This window comes from Acipenser ruthenus, chromosome 43 (assembly GCF_902713425.1).
Source record: "Acipenser ruthenus chromosome 43, fAciRut3.2 maternal haplotype, whole genome shotgun sequence".
Taxonomy (NCBI): Eukaryota; Metazoa; Chordata; class Actinopteri; order Acipenseriformes; family Acipenseridae; genus Acipenser; species Acipenser ruthenus.
The window spans coordinates 5,564,379-5,584,193 of NC_081231.1; the positions used below are offsets into that span (position 1 = coordinate 5,564,379).

A 19,815-nucleotide genomic window follows, 5' to 3' on the forward strand; every position below is an offset into this window, starting at 1 on the left:
TACAGACAGGGGGCAGCACTCGCTATCTCTACCTGTCATCATCCTTTACAGCACTGAAAATGGAGATGGAAACTTTCTGATTAGCTCTTTAAGAATCCCTCTTACAAACTCTAACAGTGCCCTTCACTTAGACCTGTGTCCTAAGATGCTATACGGGGTTAATTTGGCTTTTTGGTTTCCAGATGATAAAGATCTAAAGCTTTGACATATTTGACTCATAATCTTTATTCTTTGATTCTTCAATCTAGAGTATTAATAATAACCCTTTGTCAGTAATGTCACAAAGCTGCTGCCTCCACACAGTGTCTTTACAGTTGATACACAGCTGCTCCTTACCCTGAAATGCACTCTTTGATTTCAATGGGACTTGATTCCTCTGAAGCAAGTGTCATCATCCTTTAAAGCTTTTGTTATTGCTGCAGTTAAACTCTGAGCCCTCCTTGTGTGTCTCTGACATCTGTCTCAGGAAAACCTCGGATCAGGATCAGGAGCAGTCAGCAGAGGGGATTGAGCTCTCCAGCCGTGTGCAGCACACTGGAGTGGAACTGGAATAGTGCTGCATTACCATAGACTGGAGTGGAACTGGAATAGTGCTGCATTACCAGAGACTGGAGTGGAACTGGAATAGTGCTGCATTACCAGAGACTGGAGTGGAACTGGAATAGTGCTGCATTACCAGAGACTGGAGTGGAACTGGAATAGTGCTGCATTACCAGAGACTGGAGTGGAACTGGAATAGTGCTGCATTACCAGAGACTGGAGTGGAACTGGAATAGAGCTGCATTACCATAGACTGGAGTGGAACTGGAATAGTGCTGCATTACCAGAGACTGGAGTGGAACTGGAATAGAGCTGCATTACCAGAGACTGGAGTGGAACTGGAATAGTGCTGCATTACCAGAGACTGGAGTGGAACTGGAATAGTGCTGCATTACCATAGACTGGAGTGGAACTGGAATAGTGCTGCATTACCAGAGACTGGAGTGGAAGTGGAATATTTGAGCTTGTGTTTAGTACACACTAGCAGCTGAGCTGATAATCGTATTGATGTTATTTTCTGAAAACAATAAAGCGTTAATACTGCCTTACAAAAAATGACTCAAAGTGTTCTGAAGTATACGGAACGTGCGGGTGATGTCATAGGTCGTCATGGCAGCGGCGATCATCACGGGAGAGGTCATCCGGGACAAACGCTTGTGGATTTAGAATAAAAAAAATAATATGCAAGACCATATTCTAAAGTGCATAGAAATGAAAGTGCTGAGGATGAGAATTCATTGCAGAATGAAATGATGAGGGCTCAGAGGTTTCAGTTAAAATCCCACATACACACATATACAATATATACAAATTCATGACAACACAGGGAGCAAATATCTCATACATAATAAAGACAATTCATCTATATAATATTAGAAAGAAAGAAAATAACTCTCCAAACCCCTCCCCTCCCACCACCACAACCTTAAAATAACTCCCCTAACCCCTCCCCTCCCTCCCTCCACCCCAACCTTAAAATAACTCTCCTAACCCCTCCCCTCCCTCCACCCCAACCTTAAAATAACTCTCCTAACCCCTCCCCTCCCTCCACTCCAACCTTAAAATAACTCTCCTAACCCCTCCCCTCCCTCCACCCCAACCTTAAAATAACTCCCCTAACCCCTCCCTCCACCCCAACCTTAAAATAACTCTCCTAACACCTCCCCTCCCTCCACCCCAACCTTAAAATAACTCTCCTAACCCCTCCCCTCCCTCCACCCCAACCTTAAAATAACTCTCCTAACCCCTCCCCTCCCTCCACCCCAACCTTAAAATAACTCTCCTAACCCCTCCCTCCACCCCAACCTTAAAATAACTCTCCTAACCCCTCCCCTCCATCCCTCCACCCCAACCTTAAAATAACTCTCCTAACCCCTCCCTCCCTCCACCCCAACCTTAAAATAACTCTCCTAACCCCTCCCCTCCCTCCACCCCAACCTTAAAATAACTCTCCTAACCCCTCCCCTCCATCCCTCCACCCCAACCTTAAAATAACTCCCCTAACCCCTCCCCTCCCTCCCTCCAATTTAGCAAAACCAACCGATTAATAAAAAAAAAACCCTTGGGTTTCCAGAATTAAAACAGTATCCAAAGTCAGTACTGAAAACTATAGCTATAACTGGAGGCTGTGTGGTCCAGTGGTTAAAGAAACGGGCTTGTAACCAGGAGGTCCCCGGTTCAAATCCCACCTCAGCCACTGACTCATTGTGTGACCATGAGCAAGTCACTTAACTTCCTTGTGCTCCGTCTTTCAGGTGAGACGTAATTGTAAGTGACTCTGCAGCTGATGCATAGTTCACACACCCTAGTCTCTGTAAGTCGCCTTGGATAAAGGCGTCTGCTAAATAAACAAATAATAATAATAATAATAGCATATAGAGTAAGGCCCTAACAGCAATTACAAAAAAAAACGTCACAGTATCTAAACCTAATGATTAATCTAATGATTAACTGTTACAATACCGTAGCTTGCTTCACTCACTTTGTTTTGGCTGCATTGTCGTCGGGTGAAACTGGAGGAAGCGCTGTGTAACTGCACAATATAAGACACGCTGATTTGGCAGTAGAGATTTTATAATTTTTTTGACTATGTATGTGGGATATGTATTCCCATCAAGGATAGGGCAGCAGTGTGGAGTAGTGGTTAGGGCTCTGGACTCTTGACCGGAGGGTTGTGGGTTCAATCCCCAGTTCTGCTGTACCCTTGAGCAAGGTATTTTACCTAGATTGTTCCAGTAAAAATCCAACTGTATAAATGGGTAATTGTATGTAAAAATAATGTGATATCTTGTAAGTCGCCCTGGATAAGGGCGTCTGCTAAGAAATAAATAATAATAATAAGGATCACAGAAGAGAGGGAAAAAGAGAGGAGAGGAAAGAGATGAAGGGAAGGATGGGGGAGAGGGGGGATGAGAAAGGAAGTAGAGGGGGAATGAGAGGAGGAGAGCAGTAGAAAGGGAGTCTGCCGTCCAGATGTTTTTAGTGAAATCCATTTGAACCTTTAGGAGATTAACACAGAGGTGACCATGGACACAGGTGTGAGGAGCCGTGACATTCCACACACTAGAGAAAAAACACTACAGTATTTCATTTAAAAATTGGACAAAACGCATTACATTGTTTACAGTCCAGGTCGCGGATGTACCAGCTAAATCTATAGAGCACCCCGACCCCACATTTATTTCCATTGCCACACTGTATTGTAGATTATTTTGTGCTCTGTAATGAAAGCTTCATCCATTAATCCGGGTTCATACACTTTTTCAAACATCAAAATTTGATACTTTTTTCTAGACTTCCATTTGTTTTTCCCAGACTTGTGTTTTTAGTTTCTACTATTTTTTCGATAGTTATCCACATAGGCGGGCAGCCGCAGAGCATTATATCTTTTTGATTCAGAGCAGAAGTTGCTCCTGGTTTTCTAAAAGCATTTGTTAGAATCTGGAGGTGCATATCTAGGAAGAGACAATGCAGGTATGCAAAAGAGAAGTAAGATACAATCTAAGAAACGCCCAATATTTGAGAACTATGTTGCATTATTTACAAAAATAATACAAAAAGTTGTATACTGCAAGTATACTTATGTCAAAATAGGATAGTATAATGGTACCAATAGGATACTAAAACCAGACAATTTTGGCACAAGTGCACTTGCAGTATATTACTTTTTTGTAAGGGATGAGATTGGATTCTGAGCCAAACTTCTTTATATCCTCTGTTAAATGTTGAACACTATGGGAGGTGAAAAACAACAAAAATGAAATAACAAATGTGCAAGTGTGGTATATTAAACATACAAGTCAAACACTGAATACAGCACACCCTCGCTAGAACAACCCTGTTTGGATCCAGAGCCTTTTGTTCGCTATAGTAAAAGGACAATCCAAATCAAACACTATAAACTGTTTTGTTTCAATTGCAAAAGTTAATTTAAATCTTGGTTCATTATTTTTAAAAAATAAAAATAAAAAATCAATGTTACTTTGCCGTGCCGGTTGCATAGAGCTGTACGAGTGAACATCAGCAGCAGTTTGATTTTAAAATCAGTATTTAATCGTATAATGAAGGCCATATAGCGAGGATGTAAATAGTACACTCAGCTAACGGTTTGGATCCGAGACAGTTGCTGCACTCGGTACTGTAAGTTACAAGCAAGCACCATACATTTAAAATTACCGGTACGTTTTATTAATCACATTAAAGAAATGAAAAAAGCGATGTTAACATGCTACGTTTGTACAAACCAAGGGGCTGCAGAAAGAGTTAATTTTTTTTTAAAATCCGAGTCGGTGATAATAAGGGCCTGTTCACACTGGAGCTTTTTTTCGTACTCAGTACGGTTCGGTTCGTTTGGAGAGCAGTGTGAACATCAAAGTTCGATTGGCAAACAAACCGAACTGAACTGAACTGAGACCACTAGAAGAGATCGTCTCAGACCGTTTGGCAAAAGAACAGAGTTTGGTTCGCTTAAAAAACGTGAATGTGAACACTGGACGGTCTCGGTTCTTTTGCAAATAGGAAACGAACCCGGTAGATTTGGCTGTACAGTAGCGTACAGTTACTGCATACACAAACAGGTGGTAAAAATGTCCAGATGAGTGATATGGACAACGGGGGAAACAATGGCATTGTTAGAAATTTGATCAGAAAAAAATAAAAAAATCAGACTGACAAAACCCAATGCATTTGCTGTAATATCAACATACCTGGGAATTTATTAATTACCATGGCTCCGGTCGGCTGGTGCGATTGCTATAACCTCTTTTTCTTTTTTTTTAAAAAGCTGTTTTCTTTTTTTTGTAGAATTGTTCAAGTTCATGTTGAATGATGTCAACTGCCTTCAATCGCTTTCATGATTCATCACTGACATTGGAAAAAAAAAATCACATTTGCAGAAAATACAGCTGCATGTGGATTACTGTATACGATGTTGTGCGAGGGAGTGTGCAAGCACCAACTTTATTATACAATATAGCACAGTATGCAAGTTAAAAAGTTAAACATTCCATTTTTGGCTTGTTGTCCAGTTTTTAACAAATGTCTGTTTGTTAAAGTTATACTTGGTGTGTACGTAAATATGTTTACCAGTGCTGCTGCAAAAAAAAAAAAAAAAAATACAAAGTATTATATTAAAAAAGGACCAGATTTTTTTTTCTAAATTATTATATGTTCCTGATTTTGGTTTAGTAAACTTAAAGAAATAAAACAATGCTATACAGTAGGATGTCAGTCTCAGAGTTTGACAAATAGTTTCCAGGTATGAATTACGTGTTCGCTGTTGTCTTGATTAAATGAAATTCATCGCTGTACACACTCTATGCTAATGTTTTACACGAGGAGCTATATCCCTAAACAATATCTGTTGTCATTATTACAATACCGTAGTTTTTTTTTCAATATACGAGGATTTTATATAAATGAAAAAAAGCAAAACATTAAACAATATATACAGAAGGCTGCTGTACTGCTATTGTATTTGAATATTTACATAGTGTGAAGAAGCAATGCCAGAAAATGTAAACATCCGATGGTCTTTTATTAATAAAAAACGAGTTCACTTGATTATTATTATTTATTTCTTAGCAGACACTCTTATCCAGGGTGACTTACAATTGTTACAAGATATCACATTATTTTTACATACAATTATTATTTTTTTTTTTACACATTATTTTTACATACAATTACCCATTTATACAGTTGGGTTTTTACTGGAGCAATCTAGGTAAAGTACCTTGCTCAAGGGTACAGCAGCAGTGTCCCCACCTGAGATTGAACCCACGACCCTCCGGTCAAGAGTCCAAAGCCCTAACCACTACTCCACACTGCTGCCCTGATTATTTCAATATGAACACAAGTGAACTGAGTCCTGGGAAAACATGGAAGTGAACCACGAAAACGAGCCCCAGTTAATTTCCAAACAAACTCAGTACGTTTGTATACAAGGCAAGTGTGAACAGCTAGCACATTGATACACTGCTTCAAAGCAAATGAACCGAACTGAGGATGTTTGAAATGAACCCAGTGTGAATACACCCTAACTATCGTATTCGATTTTTTTTTTCCTGGGTTGGGAAATAACATTAACGATTTAATAAAGGTAACAACAAGATAACACAATGTGAATCTCGGTGAGCAGAGAACAGCAGCTTGTAATTCCAGTCTGTAACTGTGTTTAAAAATCATAGCCTTGGCTGTCATAGACTCCATTTTACCCTTCGTTTCACTGGAACAGACAGTCATGTGACATATACCAGTGCGCTGACTGGATAGGATTGCTTTTGAGTTGTCAGGGCGTTGTCAGGGGTGTTACACGGGGCAATCCTCGCGGGATTTGGTCACAAGCAACATAGCTGCTACTAGTAAACTGTCTAGACAGTTACTGCTAGAGCTGCTGACCCGCTTTAGAGATCAATTATTATTAATAATAAAAGTAATCGCAGAATCATTTTCATTTCTCCCGTGATGCTAGTAAAATTCCAGACTTTTTCAAGACTTTCATAACGGAGACGTGGTTTTTCAAGCATTTTCAAGCCCTGGAAATCAGTTTTGCATTTTTCCATACTTTTTCCAGACTTCCAGACTAGCGTACGAATCCTGATTAATAGTCATAGCTCAGCTACATTTTCATTGGGAATTTGTCACCAAGTGCAAGATATTGCAAAAGAGCAAGAAAGAGCCAGGGATGAAACCGCTATGACTTTCTGTACCCAAGATCCGTACACATGCCTGCTGCAACACTATCAGTTTTCATACGTTTTTGAATAGTGATGAATTTCCAAGACCCATCCTCCAGGCGGTTGCCCAGTAAGGACGCTGCAGTCTCGTCTCTGGGATGCTACATCAGGGGTCTGGATACTCATTCCCATCAATTTATTTATTTTCAAGTTAATGAAGTTCAAATGTTAAACTCTGAAACTCATTTCCACACCGAGTTATTGATTTATCCCAACTCGTCCATCAGATGAGGTGTGGAATAGTTTCCTTTCTGCATATTTTCGCTCCCAGGTACTGACTGCAGAGAAAACTGACAGCAGAGAAGCCTCTTGTGATGTGTTAGCGTCACCGCCCACTTTGACAGAGAGCAAGAGAGTTGATTTGCATTTTTACATTTTCAAATGCATGCTCTTAAGAGTGATACACAAAACATACATGCTGAAAAAATGGACCACAAAGGGTTAAGAGTGATACACAAAATAGTCTTTAAGGTTCCTCTCCTCTGTGAATTCGCTGGTGTTTTTGAACGGCTTGTTTAAGATGGAAACTCTTCCTACAGTCAGAGCAGCAACACAGTTTCTCTCCTGTGTGAACTCGCTGGTGTTTTTTTAGGCTTCCTAACTGACTGAAACTCTTCCCACAGTCAGAACAGTGATACGGTTTCTCTCCTGTGTGAACTCGCTGGTGTTCTTTTAGGCTTCCTAACTGTCTGAAACTCTTCCCACAGTCAAAACAGTGATACGGTTTCTCTCCTGTGTGAGTTCGCTGGTGTGAAACAAGGTGGTCTGACCGACTGAAACTATTCCCACAGTCCGAGCAGTGATACGGTTTCTCTCCTGTGTGAGTTCGCTGGTGTGAAACAAGGTGGTCTGACCGACTGAAACTATTCCCACAGTCCGAGCAGTAATACGGTTTCTCTCCTGTGTGAGTTCGCTGGTGTGAAACAAGGCTGTCTGACCGACTGAAACTCTTCCCACAGTCAGAACACTGATACGGTTTCTCTCCTGTGTGAGTTCGCTGGTGTGAAACAAGGCTGTCTGACCGACTGAAACTCTTCCCACAGTCAGAACAGTGACACGGTTTCTCGCCTGTGTGAGTTCGCTGGTGTAAAACAAGGCTGTTTGACTGTCTGAAACTCTTCCCACAGTCAGTGCAGCAATACGGTTTCTCGCCTGTGTGAGTTCGCTGGGTTTTGTTTAAATGCCCTATCTGCATGAAACCTTTCCCACAGTCAGGATATTCTCCACCGCCTGCCCTCGCTTTAGCTGCTGGACTGGAACCTGGAAAACATGAACAAGAAAGAAAGTAAGAGGGACTGCTTGTAGGCTTAAGGTTGGTTCATAATTCAGACTCCGACATAATTTGTCGAGGGTCTCTGACCCTGTGTGACAGGTCGGAATTACGTCACACACACTCTTGCGACATGCCTATTTTTTGGAAAGTCGTACAGGCTTTTCTCATGTGTCTGTGACCTGAAATCGCATGGGGTCTGCGCCGGATGTATCACATTCATCTGCAGTGATGTACGAACTAACTCTTAGGGCATGTGCAGGGCCAGATTAACACATAGGCAAACTAAATATACAGATAAAACTTGACTTCACTGACATTCAAACCGAGGCATGCATTTCAAAATCAAATTGTCCTGAAGGGTGTTATGCAGACTTCTGTAACCCATAGAATTGTGTATCCCCTGTGCAGAGGCAGTTTCTCAAAGATCGCTGGACGTGCACGTGCGATATTTCTGTGCCCAAGCCCCACTGTGTTGTCAAGCACTGCCATGGAGTTCAACAATGGTGGAGGAGTGGATTAAAGTATATGAATTTCAGCTGTGGGGGCTTGCACTGGGTTACACCAGCTTAAAGTTAAGCTGGCATGGACAAAAATGATGGGACCGCTAACCTAATATTTAGTTGCACAACCTTTAGAGGCAATTACTGCAATCAAACATTTTCTGTAGCTCTCAATGAGACTTCTGCACCTGTTAACAGGTAGTTTGGCCACTCTTCCTGAGCAAACTGCTCCAGCTGTCTCAGATTTGATGGGTGCCTTCTCCAGACTGCAAGTTTCAGCTCTTTCCATAGATGTTCGATAGGATTCAGATCAGGACTCATAGAAGACCACTTCAGAATAGTCCAATGTTTTGTTCTTATCCATTCTTGCGTACTTTTAGCTGTGTGTTTTGGGTCATTATCCTGTTGGAGGACCCATGACCAGCGACTGAGACAGAGCTTTCTGACACTGGGCAGTACGTTTCGCTCCAGAATGCCTTGATAGTCTTGAGATTTCATTGTGCCCTGCACAGATTCAAGGCACCCTGTGCCAGGCGCAGCAAAGCAGCCCCAAAACATAACCGAGCCTCCTCCATGTTTCACTGTAGGTATGGTGTTCTTTTCTTTGAAAGCTTCATTTTTTCGTCTGAGAACATAGAGCTGATGTGACTTGCCAAAAAGCTCCAGTTTTGACTCATCTGTCCAAAGGATATTCTCCCAGAAGGATTGTGGTTTGTCAATATGCATTTTAGCAAATTCCAGTCTGGCTTTTTTATGTTTTTCTTTCAAAAGTGGAGTCCTCCTGGGTCTTCTTCCATGGAGCCCACTTTCGCTCAAAAAGCGACAGATGGTGCGATCAGAAACTGACGTACCTTCACCTTGGAGTTCAGCTTGTATCTCTTTGGCAGTTATCCTTGGTTCTTTTTCTACCATTCGCACTATCCTTCTGTTCAATTTTCCTCTTGCGGCTGCGCCCAGGGAGGTTGGCTACAGTTCCATGGACCTTAAACTTCTTAATAATATTTGCAACTGTTGTCACAGGAACATCAAGGTGCTTGGAGATGGTCTTGTAGCCTTTACCTTTACCATGCTTGTCTATTATCTCCTCACACAACTCTCTCCTTTGCTTTCTCTGGTCCATGTTCAGTGTGGTGCACACAATGATACCAAACAGCACAGTGACTACTTTTCTCCATTTAAATAGGCTGAATGACTGATTACAAGATTGGAGAAATGTGTGATACTAATTAAAGAAACGAATTAGTTTGAAATATCACTATAATCCAATTATTTATTATCTTTTCTAAGGGGTACAAACAAATGTGTCCAGGCCATTTTAGAATATCTTTCTAGAATAAGCAATAATTCATCTCTTTTCACAGCTTCTTTGCTTTATTCTATGACATACCAAAGGCATACAAGTATACATGATAAAATTGCTTTTAATTTCATCACTTTTCAGGAGGAATGAAGCATTATTTCAATAAGCTGTAACGGTACCAACAAATTTGAGCATGTATGTAGCGTCAGGATTATTGCCAACATTGTCAGGTAACACAGCAATAGCGATCCATGATGTGGTACGGAACAGAAAAACCAGAGCACTTAAGGTTTTTTGTTAGGGGTGGGAAAGATATTCGAATATACCAAGAATAAAAGTTTTGAATACTCAACCTCTAACTAGATGGTAACTTTACAAGTAAAGTTGTGGGGCTTGCTTTATTGGGAAAGTGGTCAAAGTAGCTGATTTGTGTCAACAGTCACATTGTTTACTAATTGTCTCATGCTTAGAATGTGCTATAATTTGAAATTTCAAAGTTTTCAATTTCAAAGTTCTATCACAGTAAATTCAACAGTGGGAAGTAGGCTACTGAAAGAAGTTGATGCGGTTACTAAAATGATTGGTAGACGTCATTCTTGTTTTGATTTCATATTTGAATAGCTGAGAAGTAGAGGAAGATTTCATTTGTCCTAAGTATTTGTCTAACTTGTTGGGAAAGTGGTCAAAATAACAGTTATTTCTAAAAGTTCACAGAAAAAGTAGTTGGTGCGGTTACTAAAACAGGTGTATCTCTAGATTGGTAAAAGTTATTTCTGTTTTGATTTCAGATTTGAATAGCAGAGAAGTAGAGAGAGATTCCATATGCTCTAACTTTTTGTCTTGCTTGTTGGGTAAGTGGTCAAAGTAGCTGATTTGTGTCAAAAGTTACACCGTTTACAGTAAATACAATGTTGGAAGTCTGGGAGTTTTTAAACAATGGGGAGCTTCAGAATGTTGAAAAAAGTCCCATTAAAGTGAATGAAGATGGACAAAAAAAGGACAAAAAGCTTAATAGTTTAAAAAGTATAAAAGATATGAACAAATTGTATACAAGCACACTATTCCAGACCGGTCAATGCATTTTAAAGTTTGAACAGCGTTTGTAGCTTAAACGGTGTAAGAGGAGTAGCGTGCCGAAGAATAAGAAGAAGAAAAAGTAGTATGTTGAAGATTTAAAGTGGAGACTCTTGCTTTGCAAGCCCCACTAATTACTCATAACAATGACAGGTCCTTAGAAAGTATTAGCAGCAACCACACACAGGGACGCTGTGGCAAAGTGGGTAAGTGAGTGCAGATGACGGTAATGCAGCAGTGCAGAAGAAAACAGACACAATTATATCCAGGTGCAAGAAAACAGACACACAATTATATCCAGGTGCAAGGGTGTGTATTGGTTTCACAATGTCCAGAGGCTGACGGCAATCAGCTGTAAATAATACTGTTGTATCACTTTGTGACGGGGGACTGCCCCGTCTTTATGAACGTGGTTGGGACTGGCAGGGAGGGGGTTAAAATTCCTCCCTGCCAGGAAAACATGTGAGAATGTGGCTGGAGCCCTAATTGAATAATCAGCAATTATTGATTAATTCCAGCCACAGGGGATAAAAGCCAGGGGAGAGGCCCTGGCTAGAGAGAGTGTTCTAGAAGAAACAAGAGTGTTTTGTGTGTGCTGTTTTTCTGTTGTTTGTTTTTGAATCCAGTGAAGGCAATGCCAAGCCTGGAAGCTTTATTCTTTTGTAAGTTTCGTTTTGTTTGTATTTTGTGTTTTAAAACCTTTTTGTTTGGCCCTTGTGCCGGTTTATTTTGTATTTTTGTTTATTAAAAGCTTTATTTTGAATGTTTAAACTGTCTCTGAGTCTCAACCTCGGTCATTTCCTGTCACACACTTCAATTAGAATCCCCGGGTTTGACCCGTAACAAAAAGTCCCGTTCTTTTAACACCCACACGTAACACAAAACACAGACACAGTTCTTTAGTGAGTGATTTTAGTGCTCGTGGTGTGTAATACAATTTGTTGTGGTGAGGAAAGTGCTGGTGTCCGGGTTTGATGCTGGCCTGCGGCTGCAGCTCCAGATTGTGTTACTAGTCTTAGAAACAAACAAACAAACAAACACAACACTCACGTTTTTCAGTCACCGGTTCTTTTTGGTTTGTTTCTAATCATTTACAAAGGAACAGATTACTTTCACTACGTCCTCTACTCATACCCTCGAGTCGAGTCTTTGACATGGCAAGCTCGAGTCGAGTCGAGTCTTTGACATGCCAAGTTCGAGTCGAGTCGAGTCTTTGACATGCCAAGCTCGAGTCGAGTCGAGTCTGACATGCCAAGCTCGAGTCGAGTCTTTGACATGGCAAGCTCGAGTCGAGTCGAGTCTTTGACATGCCAAGCTCGAGTCGAGTCTCTGACATGCCAAGCTCGAGTCGAGTCTTTGACATGGCAAGCTCGAGTCGAGTCTCTGACATGCCAAGCTCGAGTCGAGTCTTTGACATGCCAAGCTCGAGTCGAGTCGAGTCTTTGACATGCCAAGCTCGAGTCGAGTCTCTGACATGCCAAGCTCGAGTCGAGTCGAGTCTTTGACATGCCAAGTTCGAGTCGAGTCGAGTCTTTGACATGCCAAGCTCGAGTCGAGTCGAGTCTGACATGCCAAGCTCGAGTCGAGTCTTTGACATGGCAAGCTCGAGTCGAGTCGAGTCTTTGACATGCCAAGCTCGAGTCGAGTCTCTGACATGCCAAGCTCGAGTCGAGTCGAGTCTTTGACATGCCAAGCGCGAGTCGAGTCTTTGACATGCCAAGCGCGAGTCGAGTCTCTGACATGCCAAGCTCGAGTCGAGTCTCTGACATGCCAAGCTCGAGTCGAGTCTTTGACATGCCAAGCTCGAGTCGAGTCTTTGACATGCCAAGCTCGAGTCGAGTCGAGTCTCTGACATGCTAAGCTCGAGTCGAGTCGAGTCTCTGACATGCCAAGCGCGAGCCGAGTCTCTGACATGCCAAGCTCGAGTCGAGTCTCTGACATGCCAAGCTCGAGTCGAGTCTCTGACATGGCCAGCTCGAGTCGAGTCGAGTCTTTGACATGCCAAGCTTGAGTCGAGTCTCTGACATGCCAAGCTCGAGTCGAGTCTCTGACATGGCAAGCTCGAGTCGAGTCGAGTCTTTGACACGGCAAGCTCGAGTCGAGTCGAGTCTTTGACATGCCAAGCTCGAGTCGAGTCTTTGACATGGCAAGCTCGAGTCGAGTCGAGTCTCTGACATGCCAAGCTCGAGTCGAGTCTCTGACATGCCAAGCTCGAGTCGAGTCTCTGACATGCCAAGCTCGAGTCGAGTCTCTGACATGCCAAGCTCGAGTCGAGTCTTTGACATGCCAAGCGCGAGTCGAGTCTCTGACATGCCAAGCTCGAGTCGAGTCTCTGACATGCCAAGCTCGAGTCGAGTCTTTGACGTGCCAAGCTCGAGTCGAGTCTTTGACGTGCCAAGCTCGAGTCGAGTCTCTGACGTGCCAAGCTCGAGTCGAGTCTCTGACATGGCAAGCTCGAGTCGAGTCTCTGACATGGCCAGCTCGAGTCGAGTCGAGTCTTTGACATGGCAAGCTTGAGTCGAGTCGAGTCTTTGACACGGCAAGCTCGAGTCGAGTCGAGTCTTTGACATGCCAAGCTCGAGTCGAGTCTTTGACATGGCAAGCTCGAGTCGAGTCGAGTCTTTGACATGCCAAGCACGAGTCGAGTCTCTGACATGCCAAGCTCGAGTCGAGTCTCTGACATGCCAAGCTCGAGTCGAGTCTTTGACATGCCAAGCTCGAGTCGAGTCTCTGACGTGCCAAGCTCGAGTCGAGTCTCTGACATGCCAAGCTCGAGTCGAGTCTCTGACATGCCAAGCTCGAGTCGAGTCTTTGACATGCCAAGCTCGAGTCGAGTCCTTGACATGCCAAGCTCCAGTCGAGTCTCTGACATGGCAAGCTCGAGTCGAGTCTTTGACATGCCAAGCTCGAGTCGAGTCTCTGACGTGCCAAGCTCGAGTCGAGTCCTTGACATGCCAAGATTGAGTCGAGTCCTTGACATGCCAAGCTCCAGTCGAGTCTCTGACATGGCAAGCTCGAGTCGAGTCCTTGACATGCCAAGCTCGAGTCGAGTCTCTGACATGCCAAGCTCGAGTCGAGTCCTTGACATGCCAAGATTGAGTCGAGTCTTTGACATGCCAAGCTCGAGTCGAGTCTCTGACATGCCAAGCTCGAGTCGAGTCTCTGACATGCCAAGCTCGAGTCGAGTCTTTGACATGCCAAGCTCGAGTCGAGTCTCTGACATGCCAAGCTCGAGTCGAGTCCTTGACATGCCAAGATTGAGTCGAGTCTTTGACATGCCAAGCTCGAGTCGAGTCTCTGACGTGCCAAGCTCGAGTCGAGTCTCTGACATGCCAAGCTCGAGTCGAGTCCTTGACATGCCAAGCTCGAGTCGAGTCTCTGACATGCCAAGCTCGAGTCGAGTCTCTGACATGCCAAGCTCGAGTCGAGTCTTTGACATGCCAAGCTCGAGTCGAGTCTCTGACGTGCCAAGCTCGAGTCGAGTCTCTGACATGCCAAGCTCGAGTCGAGTCTCTGACATGCCAAGCTCGAGTCGAGTCTTTGACATGCCAAGCTCGAGTCGAGTCCTTGACATGCCAAGCTCCAGTCGAGTCTCTGACATGGCAAGCTCGAGTCGAGTCTTTGACATGCCAAGCTCGAGTCGAGTCTCTGACGTGCCAAGCTCGAGTCGAGTCCTTGACATGCCAAGATTGAGTCGAGTCCTTGACATGCCAAGATCGAGTCGAGTCACAGTTTGCTCGAGTCAAGTCACCTATCTGGCTTGAGTCAATTCGAGTCATTCTGACAGATCGAGACAGTTTGATTTCATCAGATTCATTTTACAGGAGATTAGCAATCTACAAGGAAAAAGAAATGAGATTTGCAATTACAAATACAAAATTGAGATGCACAATAATGTGGTCATACTTGCCCCACTTATGTTCAGTCGCTTCTCTCTGCCACACGCATCACTCATGGCAACTGTGCCAATAATGTATTGTTTTGAATGATTGCTGCAGGAATGTCTTTGATCTTTTAATTAGACATGCAAGGGATTCAATGCTTTGTTATACTTGTGTAACATATTGGATTACTTCAGATTGAATAATCTTCATGTATCCCCGAGCTACAGAAACTGTCCCCCTTCCCCCCTCCCCCCACTTTTGAAACCAAAGTTTTGCCTCTGCTAGCAGCACAGCGACGTCACGAAGGCCTAAACAACCGCTGGCAGCACTATCGATTGTAGACGCCCCCTCTCGTGTGACTGACAATGTTCAAACATGAAGTCTAAAAAGATCAACTGCCAAACTGCTAATTTACGATTGAATGCAAGAATTGACCAATTAACTTACAAATTCATTTATAAATTTAAGAATGAACTTATGAATTGACAAGCCAATTTATGAATTAACTTTTTAATTTTTCCCTTATGATGCTCCATAGAACACAAAACAGTTTGTAGTGAGCGCTAGGTCCCGTGCTTCACCACAGAAACACAAGACGAAAACGAAAACCTTAAAAGCTGATTTATACCAAAACATTCCAAGCAAAACAAAACCAAGTATTTTGAAAATGCATTTATTTGATTTCCCTGACTTTTTTTTTTTTTTTTTTTTTTTTTTTGCAGTTGTCTTGTTTTATTTACGTTTTGATGTGCTTTACAGATCAAGGTAGCATTTGTTTGAATCCACAAGCTCATGTGGATGTCATGACAGATAATCACGACTACTTGTTAAAGAAATATGTTATATTCCTATTATATATATTGATATGTTCTTATATATATTAGGGGCGCAACAATGAATCTATGCATTAATGACCTGTCCTTAGATTTTACCGAGCTTCGATTACATATTGGTGAATCGATGCATGGAATTCGTATCCAGTGTAAAGTCTTGCTGGTTTGCATTAAATCCTTGAGTGTGAGTGTGCTGCTTCGTGTGCTGGTACGGCAGATTAGAGCGTTGCTAGGATACACACTTCAAGCCTTTACATTCGTCTTGGAGAAGACCAATCACAAGCAGGCCTATTGGATGCACGGTTTCTTCATTTAAAAATTAAGAAAAACACTTTTTTAATATATTAAATCTACCAATTACCTTTTGTTTCAAAGCATGCTGTGTTTGGATTATATGGCAATATTATAAAAAAATAAGATGAATTTAGTACAATTGTTACATTAGTCATGATTTGAGAGATTAATTCAAACGCTTTGCTTTTGGACATAAAATATGAACAGTATTGAAAAACCATAGTTCAGAAATTACTTCTGTTAAACACAGTATTTTAAATTATTATTACAATGTTAATCTGATGCAGACGCATGCATATTCTTTTCAGTTGTTAAATGTAAGTCCTTTGTATTTTTTGTTTTTTATATAATTGAAGTGTTCTCATTTGAATGCAAGTCGTGCCTTTTTGTTTAACTATTATGCACACACTGTTTTAGTTATTAGAGCGTCTGTTAAAAAAAAAAAAAAAACTAACGTTTGTTTATTTTGAAAAATAAAACCTCAATGCATGGATAATCATTGATAAATGTCTATACGATAATCGAATATGAAATGAGGGTGCCGACTGCACCTCGACTTAACAGGATCAACTGCATTATTTAAGGAGAGTTGAAAAGCTGAGGTAAAGCACTGAACAATCAGAAGACATTTTTACAGACATATAGGCTGTGCGATCATTTACAGAAAGCGATTTATTTAAAAAGATATAGCACTCTCAATGTTTTTACTTGAACGTTTAAACTAACTATTTGTAAAAGTCTAAAATAAATGTAATGGAATCAAGCACCCCTAATAACGCTACACATGTACAATAATATCCCTCTATTTAGACACTGAACATTTCTAATGTTATATACAGTACTTTAGCTCTTCTCCCCCTTGGTATAATCGGGTAGGAGTGCCCGTGTGAAAGAGGCTTATATCTGTATCTTAAGATCACCAGTAGTGAGTCCTATCCTGAACTGGTGTGAGTGGTACAGGAAAAACAAATAGCTAGTAATGTAACCCACATGCTCCCTCCCTCCCTCTCTGCCACACTATCACGCAATCTAGAATGACAATGTCACAGCTACTGGGAGTCACTCACCTGCTAGATTGCATTCTGAATGTGACTGCCCGTCTTCCTTTCCACCTCCTTGCATGCTGTTGGGAGAGCCTTCCTCTCCAGCACCTTGCTCTCTCACACAGACTCTCTCCAGCTTAGGGATGTTTGGTTTGAAGTCCTCGGATTCTTCCTTCCCTGGTTCCATGTGGGCAAACTCTACTTCAGGGGGCTCCTGTTTAATATGGTTAATTTCCAGCACCTCTTCTTGTTTCACAGGAAGGGGTTCTTCTGTCTGAGAGATCTCCAATTCACTGTGCTCAGCTTTAATCTCAGATACCTCTGGCTGACTGCTGTCACATTGCATCTCACAGAGCTCCTGTTTAATGGGGAGGGAAGCCAGCCCAGCGATCTCCGCTCTAAAGGGGACAAGTTCAGGTTCAGAGAACTCCTCTTTAATCTGGACAGATTCCATCTTCACACTGTCCATGGCAGCACACAGGATTCTGCTTAGTAGCAGCTGAAAAAGAAATGCATTTATTTAAATATAGTGCTATAGGATTATATCTCTCTAATCTCAAGAATGATGGATGAAAGTTACTAGAGTTCTCTTTTCGTTTAATAAGTATGTTTGGTATTTTATAATACATTCTCTTAAAGACTGATCAGCAGAGTCATTTTGTCCTCAAACCTGGTTGTTAGGAGCTTATTGTTCCTTTTAGGAGGCTGTGTGGTCCAGTGGTTAAATAAACAGGCTTGTAACCAGGAGGTCCCCGGTTCAAATCCCAGCTCAGCCACTGACTCATTGTGTGACCTTGAGCAAGTCACTTCACCTCCTTGTGCTCCGTCTTTCAGGTGAGACGTTGTTGTAAGTGACTCTGCAGCTGATGCATAGCTCACACACTGCTTTGTGATGGTGGTCCACTGTGAAAGGCGCTATATAACACTAAAGATTGTTAGTATTATTATTATTAGAATCTGTTTCTTGAAGGATCCCAGGGTGTCGCTTCAACAACGTTACTGGGGAGTTGGCTCCAGACTCTCACAATTCTCTGTGTAAAAAAGTGCCTCATATTTTCTCTTCCAAATAGCCCTTTATCTAATCTCCACACACATACATAATGTAATGAGATGTAAGAGAGTAATAAGAATTAAAAATAAATAAATCCCTAGAGAATTGTGTTTATTTATTACCTTAAAATAAGTACTACATAAATAAACAGTGTGTTGCCATGGCAATTGGTGATCAAAGAAATAATAAAGTAAAATAAAACAAAATAAAATCAATAAATAATAAGGTCGTCGCCTTACAGTGATGGCTTTGAAGTCATAATGCATGGCAAGTGTTATTAGGGAATGCTGTGTCGCGTTTTCAAGCGCGTCACTGAGCTGCGCTGCGAGGTTTGGAGACGCGCTTCTCTACAAGCTGCGTGTGACGTCAGAAAGACAGCAGCCAAGAGCAGCCGGCGCGCGCTCCGGGTAACAGAACGAAACCCGTATTGACCCGCGAGACGCTTTCAGAACAATGAGAATCTGTCTGGAAACCCGCGAAGCTGTCAGCCCTGAAACACGCAGACTGTGAATGAGAGGATGAGAATAAAAACAAACGCGCTGACACAGACACGCCGCTTCACAAATACAACACACACACACACACAAACAACGCGCTCCTACCACACTACAACCCGGACCTTTCAAAATAATACAATATAACAGCGCTCTGTAGTTTATAAACACATTGTAGAGCTCCATGCAGACTCTCTCACCTCCTCTCTGCTCTCCCTCAGTGTCTGAACGGATAAAACAACGCGCTCCTACCACACTACAACCCGGACCTTTCAAAATAATACAATATAACAGCGCTCTGTAGTTTATAAACACATTGTAGAGCTCCATGCAGACTCTCTCACCTCCTCTCTGCTCTCCCTCAGTGTCTGAACAGATAAAACAACGCGCTCCTACCACACTACAACCCGGACCTTTCAAAATAATACAATATAACAGCGCTCTGTAGTTTATAAACACATTGTAGAGCTCCATGCAGACTCTCTCACCTCCTCTCTGCTCTCCCTCAGTGTCTGAACGGGTCTGTCTCCCACAGGACGAGGAATATACCAATCACAAAATACAAACCGATCAGCGCGGTCTGACAATTCATCTAATATGGACCGCAAAGGAAATTGTGATACCGGGGATCTTTTAATAAAAAATGAATATGACTTTCAATTTTAACATCATAATCGAGCTGTTTGTAGCTCTATATTTTCCCCAGTGAATACAATTTGAATTCAGGTAACCCCTCCCCCATGCCGGAGTTGGTATAGTCCTTTCTCTATCAGGCGGCAGCAGCGTCGATGCTGCGAGTTTCACGCAGATATATAATCTGTGTTTCGTGTAATTATATTGATATTTCCCGTCCTCTTCTTCAGAGTGAGATGTTCAAACACTAACGCGATACCCCTGATAATGTTTTTAGAAGTATATCAGGTTAATTCAAGTTGAGCGTCGTTGTCACAAACAGATCCACAATGGCGCAGGCATGCTCGCAGTTTCATAGCTTTCTCTTCGCTAGTCTTGCAGGTTCAGTGCGTGTGAACTTGTTTTTGGTAAATACAGCACAGGGTCGCAGAAAGGTCATTCTTTACGAGTAAACTTCCAGACAGTAACCTCTGCTATTTCTACCCCATGCTTTTATTTAGTGTCTCTTAAACTGTATTCTTGTCTCCTATTCTTTATCCAGGACAGTATTCCTCCCTGCAATACAGCACAGGGTCGCAGAAAGGTCATTCTTTACGAGTAAACTCCCAGGCAGTAACCTCTGCTATTTCTACCCCATGCTTTCATTTAGTTTCTCTTAAA

At 42.2% G+C, this 19,815-nt stretch overlaps 2 protein-coding genes across 8 annotated transcripts in view; both read right to left on the reverse strand.

Moving 5' to 3' along the window:
• Nucleotides 1-19,815, reverse strand: part of LOC117965850 (E3 ubiquitin-protein ligase TRIM39-like) — a 121,077-nt gene that overhangs the window by 58,563 nt on the left and 42,699 nt on the right. The gene's annotated exons all lie outside the window — the stretch shown is intronic.
• On the reverse strand, nucleotides 5,395-19,615 carry LOC117965877 (zinc finger protein 664-like). The gene is made up of 3 exons (XM_059011903.1): nucleotides 18,723-19,615; nucleotides 17,002-17,476; nucleotides 5,395-8,036 (listed from the first exon to the last, which is right to left on the reverse strand). The coding sequence occupies exons 2-3, from the start codon at nucleotides 17,444-17,446 to the stop codon at nucleotides 7,243-7,245; spliced, it is 1,239 nt and encodes a 412-aa protein (XP_058867886.1). The 5' UTR covers nucleotides 17,447-17,476; nucleotides 18,723-19,615; the 3' UTR covers nucleotides 5,395-7,242.

What these genes read in the sequence shown, in the direction of transcription:
- LOC117965877 (XM_059011903.1), bottom strand. Translation starts at nt 17,446, where the DNA reads ATGGACAGTGTGAAGATGGAATCTGTCCAGATTAAAGAGGAGTTCTCT. An exon ending in TTCAGAATGCAATCTAGCAG is followed by an intron (nt 8,037 to 17,001) that starts GTGAGTGACTCC and finishes CATGTTTTCCAG; the next exon opens with GTTCCAGTCCAGCAGCTAAA.